The sequence below is a fragment of the Delphinus delphis genome, chromosome X (assembly GCF_949987515.2).
Source record: "Delphinus delphis chromosome X, mDelDel1.2, whole genome shotgun sequence".
Classification (NCBI taxonomy): domain Eukaryota; kingdom Metazoa; phylum Chordata; class Mammalia; order Artiodactyla; family Delphinidae; genus Delphinus; species Delphinus delphis.
In genome coordinates, this window is record NC_082704.1 from 5,440,774 (window position 1) to 5,466,554 (window position 25,781).

General features: G+C 39.0%; 1 protein-coding gene across 11 annotated transcripts in view; it reads right to left on the reverse strand.

Annotated features, from left to right (window-relative positions):
- Positions 1-5,294: 5,294 nt before the first annotated feature.
- Positions 5,295-25,781, reverse strand: part of FMR1 (fragile X messenger ribonucleoprotein 1) — a 36,712-nt gene continuing 16,225 nt past the window's right edge. The window contains exons 6-17 of one of the 11 annotated variants that reach the window (XM_060002217.2): positions 25,475-25,568; positions 25,272-25,388; positions 22,808-22,978; positions 22,632-22,710; positions 19,146-19,255; positions 18,307-18,441; positions 17,738-17,800; positions 15,105-15,191; positions 12,394-12,589; positions 10,669-10,776; positions 10,090-10,172; positions 5,295-8,170 (exon numbers count right to left, since the gene is read on the reverse strand). In XM_060002217.2, coding sequence (XP_059858200.1) covers positions 8,060-8,170; positions 10,090-10,172; positions 10,669-10,776; positions 12,394-12,589; positions 15,105-15,191; positions 17,738-17,800; positions 18,307-18,441; positions 19,146-19,255; positions 22,632-22,710; positions 22,808-22,978; positions 25,272-25,388; positions 25,475-25,568 — 1,354 coding nt within the window. In that variant the 3' untranslated portion in view covers positions 5,295-8,059. The other 10 variants (XM_060002212.2, XM_060002210.2, XM_060002214.2 and 7 more) reach the window with 10 other exon arrangements.

The window sequence follows — 25,781 nt, forward strand, 5'->3', positions numbered from 1 at the left end:
AGTGGTGAGATGACCCACCCCCAATATTGGCAGAGTCTTCTTGTCAAGAGACATCAGATGTGAGACTGGTCACAGATAATTAAAACTCCAAGGGATCAGAATGAGTTGGGGGCGGGGCGGAGCTGGTATTGTTTCATTGCTTCTGTGGCTGCTTCCTGCTGGGGTCCCCAATCGAATTTGGCTACCCTTCTGGTGACTTACAGATTCTTGAGTAACATTCCTATGTGCAGGATGTGCTGCCTTTAATACCCGAAGAGGCCAAACAGGCGATAAGGGCTCCTTCTGTGTAGTTAGTGTTTGAAAGGTCAGCAGTTTTTCCTTATTAGGTTGTGGAATATCTCTTTGGGTTGCTGCTCAGATAGCCCCCAACTTATGCACTCCAGTGGCCTGGCTCCGATATCTATCTTCATTCAAGGCCCTGCCACTTGCGCTTAGAGAGCATGCATTATGGTGAAAAGTTTCCTCTGGGCGCCACTATGGAAACTGTCATCAATGGAATGGAATGGGCTTTCCCAACGTATTATTGATATATTGCAGTATTGCTGGGGAAGTTCAACATGCCTGAGGTAGGACAGTAAAAGTGAGCTCCTTGCTCTGCCAAGTGAAAACAAAATAATTTCTTTTTTCTTCTTGGAGAAATCTAGAGCAAGGAACATGAGCAATGTCTAGGGCTATTCTGTCCAAGAGTAGTATAATGTGAGCCACACGTGTAATTTTAAATTTCCTAGTAGTCACTATATTAAAAAAAAGGTAAAAAGAGACAGGTATAACTAATTTTACTAACATGGCTCAGTTAACCCAATAGATCCAAAATATTAATATTTCAGCACTTAAATATAAAAAATAGGTATTTTTCATTCTTTTTCTCAAACTAAGTCTTCAAAATCCGTTCTAAATACATGCATTCTAAATACACTGAGAATTGCACATCTCAATTCAGACTAGCCTTTGATCGCTCAGCAGCTACATGTGGCTAGTGGCTGAAGGCCCGGACAGTGCAGCTGCCGGCCACATACTGAGTGCCGGTAATGGATGCAGTCAGTTCAGTCACCTACTGGTATATCAAGTGCTTTGAGTGACATGGCGGCCACTATTAAAGCCACAATGATCTGCAATCAGGGGCCACAGACACTGTATTTACTCACTGGCTACACAGGCTGGGAGTTGGAAGGTAGTATGCGCTACCACTCCCTCCTGGCAACGGAATAAGCCTTGCGGGTTGTCTTTCTCACCTACTGGTACTTGATACTGTTTCAGCTGCACAATCCTGGCAGGCTTTGAAAATACAAGAGGCTCTGTAGTCACCAGGAGGGATGGCGATGACCACACCCACCCGGCAGATGAGGGTACTATGCTGGATTGAGGGAACCCAGCATGTCTGTACCAATCCTGCAGTCTGACAAAGGGACCATGAGCACGGTCCCATCAAAGGGGCCAATGGCATCTGAAGCAACTGTGCCAAGTCTCTGGGTGTAAGTAAAACCAGTCTCAAATCCTGCCAGAGAAACTTACTGTGGACCCATCGGGTCCAAGAATGACAGCTCCTTGGGCTCCAGTGGCTGCCAGGTCTGCAGAATCCTCCCCGCACCTAAGTTCCGGAAGACATGGACTAGGGCACAAACTCAGCAATCCCTATGACGAGGGCAGAGGACTGGCCCCCAGGCCGAGTTTGCTCTTGAGGGCACTCAAATCTGGATTGAAGGGCCCTCTAGCAGTCGGGCTAGAAAATCAGTCTCCTGGGTAGCACAGAGGCCTGTGGGGCTGGGGAGTCTCATTCCAGCTGCATTAACGTGTGCTTAACTGCTTCGCTTCCTCCCCTGCACCCTTCTCCAAGGACACAGGAGGCGGCTTTGGAGACTTGCCGTCCAGGTAGTGGGAAAACTAACGGCCTTCATCACCCAGGATCTCCTTGCGTCTGCTCTCCACAGGGGTCTCCTTGATGCCCGCTCAAAAATCAGTCATTTTTGATTCCTGCACCCCTACCTCCTCTCTGCAACCTCTTTAGAGTGTTTTTCCCATCTCTCCTTCCTTAGCAATCCCTTTGTTCAAGGCCCAGAGCCATAACAGTGCTGCCTGAGGGAGCCTCAGAAGGACGCCTGGAGTGTTCGCATCCGGCCTTTTCATTTTTGCTGGGTCCTGGGGCAACTTTTACAGGGCCCCTTATCTCCTCTTCCTCTTTTGGGTGGGGCCTAAATCAGCACCGAAGGATTATCCCATCCCTCACTCCCGGGTAGAAGCAGCAAAGTTAGGGACGTCCTGCTCATGTAAGATCCCACTGGCTTCTCCAGCATTCTCTGAATTAAGGTCACTTGCTCGCAAGTTATCCCTGACGCCCAGGATTTTCATACCGTCGGTCTATAGTGCCAACGTGCCTCAAAGCAGCTGCAACCTCAGTAGGGAAGTCTCCTCTTTGTGGCTACGTGAATCTGATTTCCCCGAGCATCCGGTGCAAGCCCAGGGCAGGCACATGTGCTCTCTCCCCATTGGCTGGACTAGCCAATTCATTCAGCAAACGGAAATCTGGTGGTAAACCTCAAATGCTGGCCATTCAGTGCCACTTACCTCATGGGTGTAGCTTCTTCATCACGCAAGCTGTTCAAGCCTCATGGGACTGCTGTGACTATTGTTGGGAGTCCAGTTCCCTGTGTTTTGAAGCCCCTCGGTCTGGACCTCAATCCCTCACCCTCTGCCTAATAAGCCCCTGGGCGGTACACTGCACAGTGCCAGGTTTCATGTCTGAGGTTAGGTTGCATCTACTGTTCCAGTGGCACTTGAGACCAAGGGCTCTTTTCTGTCAACTTCTTTTCCCTTAGGGCTCACAGGGCTGACTAACTTGTAGGGAGGGCCAAGGGATGGAAGAGTCTCTATCTGCCTCACATGGAGGACTTTCCAGAGCCTCTGTGGCACATGGTATGGCCCTAGACCAAGGCCGAAACATGTTCACCAGTGATTTCAGCTCAGCTAGGCCTCCCACCGCTAGCCCTAGGAGGGGTGTTGTGCAGCCCTCGTATGGCTTAGTTGATCCCTTTTGCAGTTTCCCAAAGGCCAGAGCTGGAATAAGTGGAGTTTGCCTCATGTGGGGCACTCACGTGGGTCACGATCTGTGTGACTCGGTGGGTGAAGGCAAACAGCACACCAGCATGCAAGAGGGGAAGGTTTTAATGAGGGAAAATTACCAGTAAGGGTCAGGAAGGAGAGGCATGTGGACGCCCATTCTCTCCCGCAGAGACACATGCAAAGGCCGCCCCCCCCCACCCCCACCCCGCGTGCTGCATCCCTGGGGCTGGGCTCCAGGGGAAGGTGTATCTTCCCTGGGAGTCTACCTTTCCACAGGGCAACGCTGATGGTGGTGGCCTTGCAGGCAAAGGATCAAACCAGGGCTCAAATGCCAGCTGTCAGGGGAGCTGTCTGGGAACACAGCCTGCTAGCACCTGTGACCTTTGGGAAGCTGGATTTGGACTGTGGGGCAGAGGAACGTCCAGGAAGTTGGATGTGGGCCCAGTCCCTCCTGCTAGGTGGTTCCAGGCGACCTGACAGAGGCTCCTGGAGTGGTGGGCAATCCTGCCTGTCCCTCCACACTCTTCAAGTGTAAATCTGATCTCGTTTAAAACCCTTCAAAGGCGCCCAAAAGCCAAACCTCTAACATGGCACGTAGGCCTTCCTTGGCCTTATCTCTCGTCTCACCTCTCTCACTCTCTACCTCAAATTCCGTGGCCTAGCCACACTGAAGCTTCGGGAAGCTTCCCAAACTGACTTTTTCATGCTTAGATCAATGGCCCCAGCCCTTTTTATCCTGGCTAACCTCTCCAACCTGTCCTCCGTCTTAGGTAAGATTTCACTTTATCCGAGAAGCCCTTTACTGACTCCTCGCCACCCTGATTTGGGTTGTTTCTATGTGCTCCCACCTCACCCTGTGCATCTTAGTACTTACTGTACCATGTGCTGGAACTGCCCACTGACTCACTGAGCTCTCCCACTCGACACTAAGCTTCTTGAAGGCCTGAAATATTATCTCTGTATTCCCAAGAAGCCTGTGAAGTGCTTGCTATATAGCGAATGTGCACTAAATATTTAATGAGAACCAGATGAAATCAGGCGGGTGCTTCGTTAACAATTACTCTGTAGTTTTCTCCATATAAAACATGAATACCTTCTTAATGCATATACGACTTTGGAGTTAGGATACCTTAGCAACCACTTACTTAGCCCATGAAGAAACTGGAACCTGGAGAGGTGACATGACTCTTCTAGCAACCACCGAGCTAGTCTACGGCCTGGTCAAGTGTGGGATCTACCTCCTGATTCCTCCCTCTTCACAGTATAATTCCTTAGGTTCCTTTTTATCACGTAGTATCCATGCTGAGCTTGCAACTTTTAATGATATATATTCCTTGAGCACTAGTACTCTGTTCTTTGATGTAATACCTTACAGGTTTTGATCTCCAAGGAAATCTGACAAAGATGCCTTAGTATTTACCAAAAATAACACTGGAATTTTTTTCCTCCTCTTACCATAAACCATCTATGTTCTGTATGATACCGAACAATGATGATATACCCCAAGTTCTCAGGATTGCATGTAACCATCTTCTGTTGACACTTACATCTTCCTTCTAGTTTTGGACCTGTAATCAAGTGTATGGTATATAGAAATTGGTGGGAAGACCTTTAGGCACTTAGTTTTGAAGCCTATCTTTAATCATTTAGCAAGTGCAACTTGCAAAGACTTTTAATGCCTCTCCCATTAACATAGAACTCATCAGCATAAAATACAGATTTCCCCGTTTCTTCATGGAAAGTTCTGAGAGAAATGGAAAGTAGATCTCTAAATAGCCCCCAATAAAATTTTTAAACAGCCCTAGATAAACACACAGAGGGAAAGACGATCAAAATTTAAATACTGGTACACATTAAGCCTTCTGAGCAATCAAGACTAGCATCTGGTAATGGCTATTTCAGAATAACTGCTTATCAGAGGCATCAGAGGGTCATGAGGGAAAGATGCTATTTATGGCCATGAACCAAACTGGCTCAAAAGTGATCAAATCGGTATATTGACTCTAAAAGGCACTATATTCCTAACCACCAGGAACGGGAAGATCATGGTCAGATGGGAGAAATGCCTCCGAGTGAGCCAAATTGAGTCTCAAGCCTGCCGCCACCAATAGGTTGTTCACGTGTAGCGAGCACTGAAATGCGAGACCAGGAAAACCCAACAAAGTTACTTGAGGATGGCTGCTATTTTTCAACATAGACATATTTAATATTTTCCAAATGGCAAGGTAAGTTTATGTGTGCTCAGACAAGAGTATGTGTTTAACACGGTTTAGTAGCATCCTATGTAATTAATGTGTTCAAATTCTCTAACTGGGGATATGCAGAATTAGTTTCAAATATCTACTTTTCTGCTTTTTAAGGGCACATAAAAGATTATTTGCAAGGCATAATGTATGCTTTGCATGATTAATACCTCCCCCCATCGTTAATTTTTGTTATATTTAGAAATTTAAGACCAGGAGCAAACATCTGTCAGACTAATTTTTTGCTTTTTCATAAGTGCAACTTTTTAATAAAAATTTACATCTAGATAAACAATCTTCAGATTTTTGAAACTTTAATAAGATTTTAAAAACATGACTTTGAACTGAAAAACATACACGTTTAGCACACAAATATTGTAATATGAATAAACTCCAACTCCGTTTGAAAACATGTGACTCAAATTACAGTTTTAGAAGTTAGTAATTCACATTTAAGCAAGTTAGCGCCTTGCTGAATTCAGCCTTTGTAAAAAAGAGACTTAGTGCATATTGTAATGGCACAATGTGCTTTTGTACCATTTTGTTGACTTTTTTCACCTTATTAAACAAGATCAAGTTCTTGAAAGTTGGTAGATAACGGCTAACTTCCTATGACATGTGAAATTTCCAATGGTAATACAGTTACATTTTGTAACAGAACGTTTTATAGATTTCTTTTCCTATCTTAAAATTTTAAAAGCAATCATTTGTAAGGATTGCATCAACGTCAATTTAGCAGAGGAAGATCAAACTTTATTGAAACTGCTTGCATACAAAATATATTGCACTATAACCAAACAAATGTCAACATAAAATCCAATCTGTTGTTGCTAATATGTACAGAGAATATTGCCCAAGAGCAGTTACATTACAAGGTCATTCTACCTTGGTTAATTATCTACAGTATTTTAAACCAAACAGCTTACAGATGATGTGTGCAAGGTACCAATTTCTGTTTTCAAATACTATACATTCCCAGAATAAATAACTAGAAATCAACATTAATGTTTGGCAATACTTTTAAAAGACTTTTTAATATTCTTGAAATCATGTGCAGTTTGTTGCCATTTTTATATGCTTATTTGTATGCAAGGAAAAGTAACCGTAAAATGAAAATTCAAAGAAACAAACCCACAAAATACATCAGAGGCAGAACTTCGGTTTGTACGGCTCTGTACAGATTCAGTGGTACCCCTACTTGGAGTTATTTTTTAAGAAAAATATAACATCTTAGAGTGAAGGTCCTTCACATATTTTTCCTCTGTAAATCTTGTTCATAAGAAAAAAAAAAAAAAGAGAGACTCAAACCCAAAATCCAACACATCAAAAAACTAAAGAAAAAAAGTATCATTTGTTAACCAATCCTAGTCTGCTTTCCAATTCTGCTTATACATTTGGACCTAATATTTCAAAGTTTACAAAACATTTAACCTGCTTCCATTGTTTCTTAGACAAAGTACCTGTACTTCACAGGATTATTATGCACACATGGAAATGACCTTCCTATCTCCCCCAAATAAGCTTGAAATTAAAGTATGAAAAACTTCACAAAACATGGGGAGGACAAAATAAAAACAGCTCTAATTTAAAACTGGTCATCAGGCCAAAGAGAAGGCATATCCTACTAACTTTTGACCAGGAAGATTTGCTCCTAGCTGAAAATGTTTTAGCCTCTCTCAAATGAAAAGACAGTTATTTCTTCTCCTGTCTATATAGAAAAATTACACATCCCTCTCAATAACACTATTTGTCAAACTTCAGTGCAACAAAACAAAAACAAAAACAAGTCTTATTCTTTATACTGCCTAACCTGATGTTTATGTAAGAAAAAAAAATATGGAAAGCATGCATTCTTCTATAAAGTACTAATGTTTGACAGGGTTTGCTACATCTTTTAACATTTAGTGTTTCCAACTTATCTTCCCTGAACTCTGCATCCAAATATAATATTCCTACCTGCCAAGATATAAAAAAGGCACAGATCATACAACTTTTTTTTTGCTAATGAAAATGACAAACGTCACATCACACACATCTCAGGGTCCACTAAAATACTGGAAAAGTGGACCAAAACATAAACTGACACAGGACATGAAATGTCATTGGCCTTCCGTATGAGACTGAAAACAGAAGTGTAATATGATTACCATAAATGCTATTTATTCAGAAAAACTGAAATGTACCAGTGAGTTATCACCCAACGCAGGGTAACGGTCCAAATTAAGAAAGAATACCACTGCTTGGTATTTAAAAAATAAACCAAACGAAAATCCTGTCCTGAAGTGCTAAGTATACTTAATTACTTAAAGGTAATGTTTCAGGGGCTTCTCTGGTGGTGCAGTGGTTGAGAGTCCGCCTGCCGATGCAGGGGACGTGGGTTCGTGCCCCGGTCCGGGAAGATCTCACTATGCCAGGGAGCGGCTGGGCCCGTGAGCCATGGCCGCTGAGCCTGCGCATCCGGAGCCTGTGCTCCGCAACCGGAGAGGCCACAACAGTGAGAGGCCCGCGTACCGCCAAAAAAAAAAAAAAAAAAAAAAAAAAAGTAATGTTTCAAAATTTTAAGATCTGTTTCTTTGTGCAAATCTGAAAACTGTTGCTTATGGCCAATATGACAAAAAATAAAATTCTTAACAGAACTGGTGTTCATTTCATGCCCTGTGCCACCTTGCCTACTATTTGTCTTTGGCCTAACAAAGTTTCTAATATGGAATAAGAATTACGGAAATGGTATAGGGAATATAACTCCAGAATTATGCCGTTTAGGGTACTCCATTCACAAGTGGTTGCTGACCATCCGCGCTGTCTGGCTTTTCCTTCTTCTGGTTACGATCTTTACCCGTACGCAGCCGGTTACCTTCACCGGAGGTATTCTGTAATGTTTTAGTGTGGACACTCCTTTCATTATTGCAGTCAACTCTGATCTAAAACAAGTTACAGTTGTTATATACACAGACCATATCCTACTGTAATCTGTAATTGGCCTGATGAGAAATTTAAGCCCGAAGGGTAAATTCCACATCTTAAAAGGGGGATATGGGGGTGAGAATAGAAGAAGTGCAAGAAATTATGGTCAGGTAGGATCTTTATTTGGTTTCTGATTTTAAAACACTCTTCTTTAACTGGAACACACTGGTCATCTCACTGTGTCCAAAGTTAGATAAAAACTCACAATCCTGCCATGTCTTCTTCTAAGCTTTAGTTAACATCTTTCTGTCTATCATGAGTATAATTAAGTTTCCTTACACTGAGGGCTCTCACTGTCTTACAATAAAAAAAAATACGAGCGTTGGTTTCTAGTAGCTTCAGTAAGGCTACTTACTTGCCTTCAGTAAGGCAAGTCAGATGATCATACAACTTGAACTCTGAAGAATAAGAATGGTACAGGGAAATTTGAAGACACTAATGTGTGGAAGAACTGGAATCCCAGGAAGAGTGTAGAGATGAATACAATTTAAAAAATAATATTCTGAGATTTATGCAATATTTTAAGTGCCAACACTGAACACTTAAACACTGCTAAATAGACTTCTAAATGCTGTACAAAAGGAAGATAATATTGACAAATGGGCCTAAAACAATTACAAATATTGATCTGCTTCAAGTACAAATGTTACATATAATCCCAAAATGGTTTGCTGTAATTTCAAAGTGTGTTTAAGTGTTGGTCCTGGGTGACTGTTTTAACTGTTGGGTTGTGAAGAGCGGAATTATAAAACTGGTACATAAATGCCTTACATCTCTGTAAGGCACATGTGTGTGCATTATTTCATCGATCTCTATCTACGTCTAAGGTCTTTTCTATGCTGGTCCTTAAGAACCAGCCAATGGTTAACACCTACTTACAACCTCTATGAATTCTAAGAAATACTCCATCATGGAGTTTCTGCCCTTAAAAATCATCTCTCACTAATCTTGGGTATTGGTCCCAAACCAATCCATAGGCATGAAGGAACCCTAAGTACTTGGATTAAGTCTTCAGAATTAAAGAAGCAGCAGAAGAGAACATGGGTTCTGGGAATCAGATACCAGTATTCAAATATCACTCTACCGTATGCCATCTATGTGATTCAATCTTTCTAAACATCAGTTTACTCACCTATAAAACAGAATAATAAAACTTTTTACACTTCAGGGGGCTGCTGAAAGATTAAGTAAGATAAAACACACACAGAGCACTCAGCAAAGGTGTCTGTCTGGACACGCTCAGGGGTAATTTTCAAATTACTTAACAATGGGTTCGGCACAGGTGATTACCACTTGAGATGGGGTTCTCAGAATAGAGGCTGGCTGTATATAAGCAGCTGACTGATTCAGCAAGTACCAGCTGAGTGTCAACAGCCCTGTGTATCATGATTATTACCCTTGAGCCAGACACCTTTTTTCCCTTACTTTCCACTCAAAGAGGACACTCTATCCATGTAACTCAGGGGAGGAGGGACCCACAGGGCTGACGCAAGTCTCTCTTGGTTCATTCCTGGATGTTTCTTTTCTTGGGCAGTTGGTGGGGGGGGGGTGGGGGGGCGGTTGGACCACCAATGTGGTATTGAAGTCACACTGAGGCTGCAAAGTCTTCAGAAATACTGAGACTGCATATTCTCTCAAGAAATCTTCTTTGTATACTTGTCGCAAAGGACTAAGACTGCCCACAAATGTAGTGTTGAAAGGAAAACATTTCAATGTACCAAATTCACAACCTTTGAACATGCTTAAAAATCAAGTAAAATAAACTCATACATCTCAAAGTACTGTAACTCAAACAATTGAGATGGAAAGAGGCACACAGGTTTACCTGGAGGGATCCATCTGCGGCTCTTCCTTTAGCCTCTCTTGGATTACGTGGACGATTATCTGTTCGGGAGTGATCATCGTTTCCTATAGGGACGTTTTTAAAAGGTTCGATGGTCACTGATTCTGACATGCTTATTGGAAGTTCTTTGTTCCCCCATCCTCAATTTATTTAGATCCACCACAGAATCTAACATAGGATCAACAACCTAGTGATTCCAGTTACACACTGGCTAATAACCTAGCATGCTACCAAGGAACAGAAAATATTTCTAAGGCATCACAATTCTGCATCAGCTGTTACAGGTCAACCTGAGCTAATGATCAGACTGTGATGTTTAGAATACCAGAAGAGGTGAAACTAGTTATCAGTGTTAATTCATGTATTTATTCTATGTGAACCAGAGGGAAAGGAAGGCTGTCTAATATTGCCAATTGCATGAGCCTTTCCCATGGTGACCAGTACAAAACCAGAGAAATGGGGGTCTTGGTAATACATCACTGAATCAGCAAGGTTCTTCATAGAACTTCAGACAGCTGTTACAACTGACCTTCATTTCTCGACTAATGAAAACCTCTGTACCTTTGAAGCCACCTCCGCGTCCTCTTCCTCCCTGTCCTCTTCCTCCACCTCCACGCCGTCGCCCGTCTCCTCTGCGCAGGAAGTTCTCCCTCTCTTCCTCTGTTGGAGCTAATGACCAATCACTGAGTTCATCTCTGTGGTCAGATTCTGTTTCAGAAGCATTTGATGCTTCAGAATTAGTTCCTATCGAGAGTTAAAAGTTATATACCGTTGTCCGACTTAAAAAAAAAGTTAGGTTAACAGAAGCTTCCAGAGACGTTTCAGGGGTAATCCATTACTCTTCCCAATTTATAAGCCCACCAAAGAGTATTATCACCTTCCATTTTGTAAAACAAATTATCTTAAATTCAAAATGAAGGTCTCCACAATATTTGAGGTAATTTTTGTTTTAAACATTTTTGGTTCTCATTAAAAAAAATAAAAGATTTTATTAGCCATCTAAGTTCAAACCTGAGTATGCCACATCATTAAACAGCTGTGCTCCTTTAAACATCTGTGCTCTCTGGAGGAAAAGTTGTCTACAACAGTTAAATGCAATACCTTGATCAACAAAACCTCTATAAAGAGGGTTCCTTTTAACAAGGTTTGGCCCAGGCACAGAGGGGAATGCATACATTTTGGTCACCTCAGAGAGGGTGGCAAAGGTGGCCACCATGGCTACTATCTCAGGGAAGGGTCTCTTGTGCGATAAGGGATTGGACCTAGCTGAATGGGGATATGCTTGCCTGATGCTTGGTCCACAACCTTCCCTCCCACTCCCACTGGGATAATTGATCATTATAAAGGATTTATTGTAATAAACTTGTTATGCCTGAGGGTCTGGGTTAATGACATAAGGGATGGGAGTGGGGAAAAGAGCTCCACGGTGACGGGGGACTTCAACAGCATAAAGAACAGACTGCTGGGAGAGGGATTAGGGGTTAGGTTCAAGGTTGGCCTTAGGAGTAGGTGTCTCTCTCCCCGACTCCAGAATATCAGCTCTACTACCTCTCTCTCTTCCTCTGTTGGAGCTAATGACCAATTATAGCTTCACCATTATAGCTTCATTCCTGTGGATCTTGAAGGCTTTTCCATCTTAAAGAGTTCCTTTTTGAAATGCAAATATTTGTGAGATGGATTATACCTTATACCATCATAAGCAAGTTACATAGTAGATACACAGTTGAGCAAGAAAGACAGTAGGCACTGGCAGTGGGACAGCGTTCAATGAAAGGTACTGGGAGAGAAGAAAGAAGCACTGAAAGAAGAGCTGAGAAGGCAAAGAGAAGCTTCGCCTACTTCTTGACTGTGCCTAGGGCTGACTTTGGCCATGCCACTCAAAATCACCTGACGAGCCACAGGATGCAGACCCCTGATTTACACAGTCCATCCAGCAAGTATGACCAGCACATGCCTGACAAAAAATGAGCCACAGTACACAAATGAAAAAAGTTTTGGCTATACAGTAATAAAATCAGGAAAGGCCTTAGGAAAGTCATCAACGTACAAGGGCTTAAGCAGATTTATCCCCAGTCAGAATGTGGACAGACTCACACCTGCCCTGTGAACTCTATGTGTTATTATCAGGTTTTTACTCTATGTCTCTTGCAACACAATTTGACGCACTGTGAATTGGAAACCATGTAGTGAGAAACTGTTATAATGGGGTTCTAATGAGTATTAGAGATTAGCAGCTATTAAGTCTAGGAACAGATAAAGTTACTGAGTAAAATGCTTAGTTTGTACCTGAAGTATATCCAGGACCGCGTCTGCCGTGCCCCCTATTTCTGTAAGGTCTACTACCTCGACCCATTCCTTGACCATCATCAGTCACATAGCCTTTTTCCTTATCTGTACGATTTGGTGGTGGTCTAGAACTAGCTCCAATCTGTCGCAACTGCTCATCAATTTGTAATCTCTCCAAACGCAACTGGTCTACTTCCTATTTAAAATATACAAGATAACAGTAAAAATAGTTTGACATTTTACTTAAAAATACCTTTCTCCTTTTCATCAGATAAAAAGTATACTGGAAATATTTCAATTTCAGTTCTAAATTTATAGTAAACACTGTTACACAGAATTATCAGGAAATTGAATGGTCTCCTTAAGAATAAATTTACTATAGATAACATATTATTGATGTCCAGAATTAGAGATATAACAAAAATACTAAGCATTAAAATTATACTGATAGAATTTAAAGTTATTTAATTTGGCACTATTATCCGATAGATCTGCTAAGGCACAAATATGCTAGTTTTTGGACCTCTTGATAATAGGATATTGAATAAAACAACTCTAAAACGTATGAATACAGATAAATGACATTTAAGGTTTAACCAGCTAACCTTAAAAATCACACATTGTAAATAATCTTAATTGAAATAGATTTGCCACTTAATATCTTAATTAACAAAACATTGAGTCTGGGCCATCTTCTGCTTTCAAAGAACATATACTATGGCAGGTCTTTGGACGTGACTATACAATTAAGAAACAATTATCTTCGATGAACTGAAAATGTTTATATTCCTTATATAGGGGAACTATTTAATAGTTGACAAAAACAAGTTGGATATCTTATATCATGCCTTGAAAACCTCTTAAAGACTACAACTCTGCTAGAACAAGTATGACGAACAGTATAGTCAGTTGATCAAAATATACACCTGGGGTCCATTAACAGACCCTCACACACAATGCTTCCAATATGTTGGGTTCTGTCAAATCCAGATGAAGTCTCAATTCTAACCCTTCTTCCAATCTACCCATAAGCATCTATTTACTAGCCATAGGGAACTGGATCCACAACTAGAGTAGCACTGGGTGTCTCAGTCAAGCAGACGCCGTCATAGGGACCGTCCACATGAACAGTCACTGGGGAAGCCTCTGTAAAGCTAGGTTCCTAAAATCTTGGTTATGGCAGCCTCAGGAAAAGGGCAGGTAAGAATCTAGATGAGCTTCATCTGTGCTCTGAACCAGAATTTGTTTTACAGAGGACTTGAACAAAGAAGAGACTGCAGCTGAGTGAGTGGCTTACTCCAAAAGTACAGTTAGAGCTCATGGAATGGGTGTATCTTGCAAAACAGAATGGTAGTCCAGGTTATCCCACTGGGGCAAAGCAGTCACCTTTTGGTGAGAGATGCCAAGCCCACTCGAGGGAAGATCTGGTGATGGAAAGAATGGCAACAACAGGACAGCTGCTGATAACCAAAAAAGATACTCAATTGTGAAGAATAAATCAAAAGATCTAAGGAAGAACATTAGTCAAAAGAACAAGGGACTGATACAATGCAACCCTAACTCTCCAGGTCTTCAAAATTATTTAAGCTAAGAATATGAAGAAAAACACATACAACAGATTACACATAAAACACACTTTAAAACAAAAGTGAATAAGCAAATCAATGGGGTATCCTATCCATGCAAACCTTGCTGGATGAAACCTCCCCACTTGCAATTATTAACTGACCACCATAAGAATGATAAGAAGTGCCTAGCTATTGTATTTTCCTTCCTTGTTTACATATAACTATAAATTATTTAATTTTATTTCTTTAAGAAATCAGCAAAAAAATTCTTATTAAGATAGCATCATAAATAAAATAGAAACTTGGATTGCTTTAAAAATACTATTTAGTACCAGTTACAATGTATTTTTGATACATATGGATACAAAGAAGAAATTATAAAAGTGACATGGGTGAAATTCTATTCTATCGAATTACAGAACATTTGGCCAAAAGAAATTTTAAAAAGCACCTAGTCTAGGGAGGTGATTTGCCTATAGACACAGAGCTAGTTCATGGAAGAAGAGAGACCCCAAGCAAATCACTGGATTGCCAATCCAGTGCTCTTTCTGCTATGCCTTGCAGCCTCCTCGTTCCTGCTTTCCAGTTTGTAAGCTAGAGGAGGCATAACTGTACAAATACTAACTAAAATGTGCATTTATAAAACAACACAAATTGTTTCTATTTTGTAATAACAGAGTATAGAGAAAATTACGAAGGATAAACATTTAAACAGAGGACTTCATGAAACCTTGGGATTTCCTTGATAAATGACATAAAAGGGACAACAAAGGCAAGTGTTACAGACACGAAATTTGTCCTGGAAAAAACTCACAAGGGCTAGAAAGGATCAATGGGATGAAATGTATTTTTGACAGGATTGTCTAAAGTGAGTATAAGGGTTTAACAGAAGAATAATGGGAAATAGGGGAGTTTCTTGAGAACTGGGATACTGGTCCTTAAATTTATAATGATGGAAAACTGACGTGTTTTCAGAAGGAATATAATAAGCTAAACGAAATGAACATTTTTTTCTATTATCTTTTACAGGTCTTTGATTATCATGTCCAGGCTAGTATGAAACTTAATTGCTTTAAGACTTACTATGGAGTTTTTATATTTTAGTGCAAAAGGTTTCAACGTTAAAGTTCTTCCTGTCCTCACCTTTAAATAGTTCAGGTGATAATCCAGAAGAACAGTGGCATTAGCGATGCTGTCTTTTGTTCCCACAAAAACAAATGGTACCATACCCTGAAAAAGAGATGGCAACAATAATCCTATAAAATTAATGGTGAATTAATCTGAAAAATGCAAATAATGCCTAAATCCCTAGCACAGGGTCTGACAAACAGTAAGTACATGAAAGTTTGTTGAAAATATAAACCAATACCTAAAAACAAAAGTAGTTGGTATATTTTACCCACCTACTGTGTATAAGGACAGATCAGTATAGCAACCCTTAAATCCATCAGGTTACTATGATATAAACACTACTAATAAATGTTGGTAAACTCATAAATTATGTAACTCAAAATTATATAAGCTTTAACATGAGAGGCATAAACAAAACGAATACTTTAAAATACTCTAAATCATTTACTACAGATTTTATCTAGATCAAATTCTTTAAAAAATAATTCAAAATTAGATACCAGGGTACAAAAGTAGAAACTAAATCAACTTTGCTAGCCGAGTCAACAGAGTACAAACAAAACACAAACAAGAAGAATAAGAAATTAAAATGCACTTAGTAATTATTCTGTGGGGGGAAAAAAAACTAGGCACATCCATGAGCATAAAATTTAGCATTTCAATATACTTCCATAATGCGCTCTGAACATAGTAAAGGACTGAATCATCAGGAAAGTTTGATCTCTCTATGGTACTACTTTAATATAAGGATAGATTTTAAAAAAGGAGTAGACTAAAAATGTATACTTCTAGCCCATCAGTACAAATGAGAAAAAAACTGTTTCTTGTCACAGTTATAGGGAAGCCTAGGCCAGTTGTGCAAACTAATAGCTGGCAATTATGACATTCAAAGTTAAGAATAATTCAATATTCAGCTACTGATGAAATTCACATGGTTACTGATATTCACAAGTGACTAAAGAAAAGCACACAGGAGCTTTGATGTAGATACATTAGAATTCTCTAGGTGAAGTTTCTAGGTGTGAGAAGCCAAGAAGCTTACAAGTATCACCCTTTTAAAAAGAGCATTCAGGGCTTCCCTGGTGGCCCGGTGGTTGAGAGTCCGCCTGCCGATGCAGGGGACGCGGGTTCATGCCCCGGTCCGGGAGGGTCCCGCATGCCACGGAGCGGCTGGGCCCGTGAGCTGTGGCTGCTGCGCCTGAGCTTCCAGAGCCTGTGTTCCGCGACGGGAGAGGTCGCGGCGGTGAGAGGCCCGCGTACCGCATTTAAAAAAAAAAAAAAAAAAAAAAGAGCATTCATTTGATAGGTGTGGGTACCGCTGGGCTGCTTTTGTTTGCTTGCGCTCAGTACACAGAGTCTTACATGCATGTGGGGTTGAAATAGGTTTTTTCTTTTTCCTTCCACATGAACATGGCTGTTGATAGGGTACAAAACTAAACAATTAGGAAATACTGCTTGCAGACTGACATCCATCTGGTAAGCAAGGCACTGCTTCCTAGTAACAACAACCACCTAATGAATCAGGTGCCATTGAAAACCCATGAGCTTCACATGGATTTTTTTTTTGATTGAATAATATATGAACTATGGAAACAATCAGGCCTATGACTCAGATCTTTTTTTCTCAAAAACATTTCTGACGGTTGAGTTTTTTCCCCAGCTTTGTTACAAAGCAGTTAACCATATTATTTTCCAAAATGCCCTATGATGAAATGCTACGCCCTTCCCCCTGGATCACATATGACCAAAATAAGCTTGAAAATCCTATGTCACAGATTTAGTTGATCAACTGTGGAGCAAATAATGAAAAAAAATTCTCTTTCAACATTTCCAAACTGTTGATGTACCCAAGTGCCACTCTAATTTAAGCACATTACTAGTGGACCAGAATGGTTAAATTACGACAAAGAAAGGCAAGAGCAGACACCAGGAAAAAGTGATTTCCTGTTCTGGGATGAGAACTGGCCTGCCCAGCAGAGAGGAATATCCAATCTACTTGCGGTTATATTTCTTTTTACAAAATGGCATTTTTGCTTTTAATCTCTTGTGAGTCATAATATTCTCCCCATAAACAGTTCTCACAGGCCAGGTTGAGGGCGGGTGTCTGCCCTCAAGGAACTAACAATGTGACGAGATAACTAGTAAATATCTATGTAGTAAGCGCTACGATAGGGGCGAACACATCGGAGCATGAAAGGGGGAAAGGCTCTTGAGCCCGTCAGGGGGAGGGGACCTATGGAAAGTATACAAGGAAAGCTGCACAAGGAGTACGGTCAAAGCAAGGTGGCAGGTTGGAGGAAAAAGAGTGCGCCAGGCAGAGGAAACATGTGCATACGTCTAGAAGCAACAGAGAGCAGAGTAGTGTTTCAAGAACTCTAGGTACTTCAGGTATGGCTCAAGCCTCTCTCAAGTACAAGGGAGAGGAGTGGTAAGAGATGATATTGGTCAGGGGACTGTGAAAGAAAGGCCCTTATTATAAGCAACAGGAAGGAATATGAGCTTTTTCCCAGGGCAATGGGTCCACGAACCCACAGACACTCCTCCACATCCCCCAACTCTGACGATCATTTGTAGTCTTTCTTAACCAGGGGAATAAACATTAAAATATAAAATTAAAATGTATTTTTCAAGGAATGTTTTCCTACCTGCCAAGCCTTGAGTTCAGGTTTCTGGGATTCCCCTGCTACAATTGATGAAACCACTAACACCTAAAGCAGTATAAGGAATGCAAGTGATGTCATTAACTATAACAAACGATACACAGAAGCCTGAACGCAGGACTTTCACTGCAGGACTTCTAAATCCATTTCTAAACAATTAGGTTAGTTCAAATATTGAAAGTCAGTTTTAAAAATATGGTTTTAAGTAGTAACTTATGCATCTAACAGAGGGTACATTTTGAGCTACTACAACCTGTAAAATTTCAAGAGCTACAGCATGAAAAAATAAAAGTCCACCCTCAAAAGAAAAATGTGACCACTGAATGCAACCCTGTATTTTATGTTTACAGCATAAGATTTTTCACTGTGAATAAACTGAAGAGTAGTTATCACTTTGGTTTGTAATATCTCATAAGCTGGCAATCAGATTTGAAACAAATATAGCATGAGTAGCCTTATGAGCCTAACCACAGAAAATACCCAAAACACCAACTGTAACATTTGGGCTGAAGAAATGACTTTTAGTATAATTCAAAGTGACCATTATTTCTTACCCTCTGGACTTTTGTGCTGTTAGGCTGAGAAAAATGAGTGCTGTTTTCCTTTACATCTATATGCTTTTTTTCTTCTGAAGGAGTAGGTCCAACCCTTGAGTTACTGGAAGGTAGGGAATTTGGTGGCATAATTTCCTTGGTGAAAAACACAAAACACAAAAGAGAAAAAAAAAAGGACCAATTTCTAAGACTTTATTTAGCTCCATTATTGTACCAATGATCATATTTTTAAGAACAGAAGCTATTATAAACAGTCTTGGTAAACAAACTTACAGAATGCAAACATTATGCAGTAAAAGCGCACAAAGATTCAACTTCAGCTAAAAGAACCTTGACAAAAGACTATGAAATATATGAAAATTATGGCAATTTGAAAGGATTTTATTTTAAACAGTACCATTGTACAGAAGAGCACGCCCTTACCCCCCCACCCCAAATACTTTAAAAAATGTAAAGCACAGAAAATAAGCAGACACACAAAGTGAAAAAGCCAAAGGATGAAAGCCAGAAGACCTAACTAGTGTCCCAATTTTGTCTCTGTCAGGAACATTAAGTAATATGTGAAGAGTGCTTCAGACTTTTTTTTTACATTTGTGATTACTCATGTTGAAGATCAAGAAATAAGGCTTAAAGGGGTTAAAATTACTAATCCACAATCACAGCATTAGAAAATAAACAGAGGCCGTTATCTACAACTGCAATTAACTGGAATGCCTGATAGACTTTTTACATTCACATTATGTGCATTTTGGAGGCCTCTAAGTTACTATCTCAAATAAGACAATAAAAGACTTTTACTTTTATTAGAGAAACCAGAAACATACGCACTAGAAACATACCTCTTCTTGTGGAACATTTTTCTCATTTTCAGCTTCAATTCTCACCCTCACAACTCCTGACTTGTCCACAATCTCCTGAATCAGTTTTCCATTTTTTCCTATTACTTTGCCTAAGGTAAGAAATGAATAATTCATGTTTGGTTTTAAAAACACATACCTCAAACCAGTAAGCACACCCCACCATAAACGATCACATTTTATATATACGTATAAAATTTCATATAATTTCAGTTCTTTCTTTCTTTCTTCCTCCGTATCTGTCTGTCTGTCTATCTATCTCAAAACCAAAACAGAGACTCTTTTCAAAAAGACAGAGTCAAACTGGCTTTCCATTTTATGAGGTCATCATTGTTCAAACTCCTCTGGTCAGGTATTAGAGTTGATTAATACTTGTGAACTGATAATACTTGTGAACTGAAACGGGCAATTTTGAATTTTTAAGGCAGTTCAAAGATAGGCTCTTATTTGGCATAAAAGGGCATATTTTAAATGTTCAGGTATAGTGGCGTGTATCATTCTTTCTGCAAAGTTCTATAAAAGGAATTAAGGAAAAGGACAGATAGTAGAAAATACATTGGCTTCGTTCTTTGACAATTTCAATTCTATCTGTACCTGATTGAAATCTGCTTCTTTGCCCATGGCAAAGATTTTTAGAATTTTATATGGCATATTTATAAAAGGTACTCTAAGTTTAAAAGTGGCTTAAGCAGCTATAAGTACATCTAAAAGTACACATTCTTCAGGCCAATGTGTTAGTGGACTACTACTCTTGTGCATTACTCACAAATTATATTAGTATGTTAGAAGGTAAAGGGATTAGTCAGAGTAAAAGATTAAGAAATCACACTTTTAACTTAAAACCACAATGGAAAAGCTTAAAACCAATTCAAGATTAAGTTTTATCAGTATCATCTGTTAAAACTCCAAAGACTTCAAATACCAGTAATGAATGGGCACTCGATTCTCTCTCATTTTATAAAATTTAATCATATACTTAACTGGGAAATGACTGCTTTCACAGCCATCATCATGCATTAGTGTAAAGCAAGACATTACAAATATTAAGAACAAGGGATTCTAGAAATCTACATGTGAATTACATCTGATTCCAAGGGCTCTCCCAAGGTTCTTAAAGCACCCAGCACTGGCCACGCCCATCATGTGCTTGCCCCACCATTTCACCTGAGGTAGGGATGGGGAAAAAACTGGAATCGAAAATTTGCTGAGCCGATCCTAAATAAGAATGCAGGGAAAGCCCTGTCAAAGCACAACCTTGTGGTTCTTCTAATCAGCATAGCCTTGGCACTCTTGCTTTGCGTGCCAGCCTCACTCACCCCCATAACCTCTTCTGACTGGTCATAACCTGCATGACTGGTCAGTGGTCAGGGAAAAGAACTGACACCACTAAATCAGGACTCCTGATTTAGGTCTTTCTGTCAATTATTTCAGCTCTTCTTCCCTTCAAATGAAAAGGGGTGGAGGAAGGAGAGAGTCTTCCCATGGTTTTTTTCTTTATGTCTATAACACTTATTAGACCAATTCACTGTCAAAGTGGGTGAAAAACAAGCAAATTTTTAGAAAAGAAAGATAAATCAGTGTACGTACCAAAGAGAGTTTGTGGGAAATAAGAGAGATCATAAGTCATATTGTGGGACTTGAAAACTCATACAATACTTATTAGACATCTCCCTATAGATCTGCCTTGCCAAATTTTATACAAAAACGCTTTCTGAAAACTCCCAACATTCCCAGTGCTGGAAGAGACAGCCTCTAAAACAGAACTGTCTTATTTTTCTAGGTAGGAACAAAATGAAAATCAGGCTTTCTGGTGAAAGGTCACTGCTGGGATCCTCTTCTGTTTAGGTAAGACCACAGGTAGAATCTACTTTTAATAGCAAATAATCCAATTCTACGTTACATAGTTATTTCCAATTCCCAACTGACAGCTTACTATAATTCTGCTCTACCGAACTGGAATTGTTTTGAATAGGGGAAGGAAAGAGAACTACATTCACAGAGTCCCCTACTATATCCAGAGCTTATGTAATTATATCTTTAACTATCTATCTATATCTTCCTATTTAATTATCACAATCCTATACGGTAGACACTATGATCACATTTGTTTTAGAGGTGAGGAAAGTAGACTCAAGGAGGCTAAGTCAGTTGCCCAAGGCCAAATAGCGACCAAAAAGTGAAGTAGAGCTGAAATCTGGATCCAGCGCCTACACCCAAGACCTTTCCCTATCATCAAGCCATCTCCAAAATGAACTTTCGTGAATCTGACACATAAGTTTTTATTCAGTAATTTTTGAAAAAACTGTCTAATGGTTATATTTTCTAAGAATTTCTAAATTTAAAATAACTTTTCTAACTATAAAATGTAGGCAATTGCTTGACAAACTGCAAATAAGAGGAAAATAAATATCATTCACAACCCCACTTATCCTGAGGTAACCAGGATGGTGCTAATCACACATTTCCCACACACACAACTGGTGTGCAAGTTACCTCAGTAACATTACATAGTCATGCTCTTCGGTTGTCTGTAGTATATAGTTGAGAAAATAATTCTGCATTATTTCACTAGTATTTTATACTTCATCTTCAAACTAATTGTCTTTGGGAGAAAAATACCATTCCAAGTGTTTTTTAATGGCATAGGAAGATGTTTATAATTCTATGCTGATAAAAAGAGCAGGCTAAGTAGAACTGAAAGTAGGTGGAAAAAATGCATAGAAAGTCCTTATCTTCTCCTTTAAACATTCCAAAGGGCATGCATTACTTTTTATAACCAGTCATGATATCAAGTTAAAAATTTTTTTAAATGTATAGGCAGTGTGTCCCAATTTTATTTATAAATTTAAAACATATGTAGTATTCTTGATAAAACTGCACTTTGTTGATATGTTCTACTAAAGATAAAGAGTTCCCATGTGTTTGCTGGTACTCGTGATTGGTGATGATCATGAAACAAGTCAAAATGAAGAATTACAGTTGACGTTGCAGAAAGCCCTAGAGACATTCGGAATTACTTCTAGCTTTGGAACTTATTAGATTTAAGTAACCTATATTCAGATCTTCAACTCTGAGATAATGAAGAGTGCTATCATTTTATAGCCCCATTAGAGAGATCAAATACCAGTCTATTCCAAATTATAAAAAGCCCCCAAATGTCATTAATTTTGAAAAAAACATATTTAAGATATAAATACATATAGTGAAGAGGCTGTGCAAAATTTATCCTTCCAGGAACCAGTAGGTTTGAACTAGCAAAGCAGTATCTTTTGCACACCTTCTGAAAATGTAATCTTTGACTGTATTTACCAAATATTTTTTGTACACTGTAGCAACAGACTATTTCAAAGACTAAGCTTCAGCTAAGTGACTCCCCAAGTGAGTGAAAATGGAATTCTATCGGTATAAATAAACTGTTTACCTAACTTTTGCTTTTGTAGTGTGTGTCAAAAGCAATTGACGACTCACCTACTAAGTTCCTTGGAACTTGTATGACATCTTCAGCAAATTCCAGAAAGCTTCGAGCCTTTTTCACTGCATCCTGATCCTAATACAAATGGGGAAAAGATTTAAATCAACAAAAGATGAGCCAGCTAAAATACTATTTTTTATTTTAGAAAAACACTATTTAGTAAAATATTTACCTCCCCATAAATATGAAATGTGCAGGTATCTTCATCTAGATCGATAGCTGTGACCCCAGGTACCTTTCTAGCTTGCTGAATATTAGCACCATGAGTACCAATAGCTAGACCCATCAGATCTTCTCGTACGATAAACTGTTCGTGAAACCTTGAGGCAAGTTGCCTTGAACTCTGAAGAGAAACACACATCTGATTAGTATGCTTTATCAACTATTAAGACAACTGTATTTAGGTCAGCCATGTAAATTATCTTGACCCTGTATATCAGGGACCTATAAATCAGTTTCACTTGGAAACTAACAGGTTTAAGAAAATATTTCGCACAGCGTAAGTACTTTTTAGGTCACTAAAGGTCTATGCCATTTGATATATTTTTGTTAACAGGAAAGGGCTTGTTGACAATTTTCCAAGGTAACTTTTGCAAACCTATTTGCAAGGCTGCCTTAGTTAACCAATGACATCAATGTAATACTTAAGAAGCAGATCAAATGTTCCCAAATAAAAACCAGCTCACTGGGTCTGACAGACTCAATATTAATTAAGTAAAAAAAAAATTTAAATACCATCTTTACAGAAAATTGTACTCATTTCATTTTTTTAATTCATTTTCATTGGAGTATGGTTGCTTTACAATGTTGTGTTTCATTTCATTTTATTAAAGGATATTGGTGTGTGTGTGTGCATATATTTTTTTTTCTAGAAACAGTGCCATTTACATAACTTATCACTAGATACTGTGGGCCTAGATAGTCCTCTGATGAAGTGATGACATTAGAAAGACACCCTCCCACCCCCATCCCCAACCTGAGTAAAGGAATCATAAAAATTTTGGTATAGTAATTAAATTGAATGATCACAGAGTATCAAAGATTTACAGCTTATCTTACATATGTGCCTGCAACCTAAAATGAGATCAGAGTCTGTAAGACCTTGTGATCTGGATCCACAAGTAAGATGAATTCTTCCAAATATTCAGTGATGACTGAACTAGGTTATACTGACACCTCAAACTTGTGGATAATCACTCTCTTTAGATAGTATTATCAAAATTTAATGTTTAGTTCTAGCATGCCATTAATGAAAACCAAACATATTAGTGGCTCATGTTGAAAAATGGAAATTTCGTATCTGAATATGTGGATCTCTTTAATATTAGTAGTGAGAAAAGATAGGCATGCACGCTAGTTTCTCATTATTCAACATACCTGATAATTTGAATGAATGAGTGTAACTACTATAAACAATTTAAAAAGTATAAAATCCTTTTTTGTAGATTAGAGCAACAAAATGTATCAAATATTCCTAGGACTTTTCAAGAGGTCATGTTTTTTGAGTCCTGGTTCATTCACCTGGTTCATTCTTTTCAATTGATAATTCACTGATAAATGATAAGCCAAAGGTATGATAACAGACCATTTAAGAAGAATTAGATGTTTAAGAAGAGGTAAATGAGTATATTTCCACAATACTCACAATGAAAGTAAGGAGGCTGTTCTGGCCTAAAAGCTATGAGAGAATCACTAAAGAAACCACAAACTTGTGAACACAGGGACATCAAGAAAGAATGAGAGTAAAAAACCAATTAAATAGACCTCCATATGGCCGTAAGGAAAACAAAGTAGCAAAAGGAGATATGAATGTCTCCTCTCCTGCTGAGAGTTCAGCGATCACATAGTAAGTTGGAAGGTGGCACGTTTCACAGAGTTTTACAAGAATACAGCCTTTAGTAGTAGTCACCTTCTCTCTTAAAATGCAGTTTGGAACTCCTTTTTTTCTTTACTATTTCAACTGCATGGTGTTTTCCCTCTAACGAAATGAATAATGATGAGGAACTCTGGAATCTGACAATAATATACTTCAGTTGGCACATTAAACTAAGATCCATTTAGTTTCTATGGTAATGGATGGAAGTACTAAATAGTTATCAATGAAAATAAATGTATGGTGATGGAAATTATTGGAGGATTAATAAAAGTAGATAAAATGCACCTTAAGAGACGAAATAGTAAGTTAGGGAAATAGCCTCTGGCAGGAATCTGAAGACAGGAGTTTTAAAGAGTGACAACCAATTAGAATGAAGAAGTTCTATACCCTTTTAAACAGAGATAAACATACATAATGAAAGGAATATGATTAGATATTTAAATACTCTCTAGTACTTTAATGATAACATGTTATATGGAAGAAGCATTGCTTCATTTTATTAGCAGCTTTGATGAACTTCTAGTAAAAAGTGAGTTGGCCAGAAGTTCCTTAGCATACATAAACTGCTGCTGAATTCTGAAACCTCAGGCATAAAAATTTTAGTACGATTATGCACTGTACAATTTAATTTTTCAAAATATAGAATATAAGGAATTGCTAAGAAACAATAAATAAAGGACAAGCTGCCCATATTCAAGTTTTGTAAACACACAGTTATTTCTAGATAATCTTACAACCATCCCTAGGGAAAGCCACATACCTCTAGCTGCTTACTGGCTTCCTCATTTCTCAGTATCAGAGACAGCTTAGTGCGCAGACTCCGAAAGTGCATGTCAATCAGCATGTGTGCACGCTTTGAGGTGACTTCATTGATAGACTAAAGGATATAAATCGACATCATTATTATCAAAGCAAATGCCCTAAATGAAATACACCAAAAATAGACAACTCAAACACACTCACCAAAATGACAAGCTGATAGTTTTCTGCATCATAAGTTACAGAAAAGGCACCAACTGCCTTTTTAAAGTCCTTATGTGCCGATTCTTTGGCACACCTAGAAATAAAAACAATATCCACTGTGAAGTTCAGATGACTGATTACCAACTACTGGTACAAATATATACAGAGACATTTGCACTTAGTAGAACTGTAGATTCATCTTAAACTTGATTTATGCAAAATATGCTGTATCCATTTAACAGTTTAGTTCCTTTGCCGTACATTTCTGATATACTCAGGCCAATCAAGCATATGAGATTACAGAGAA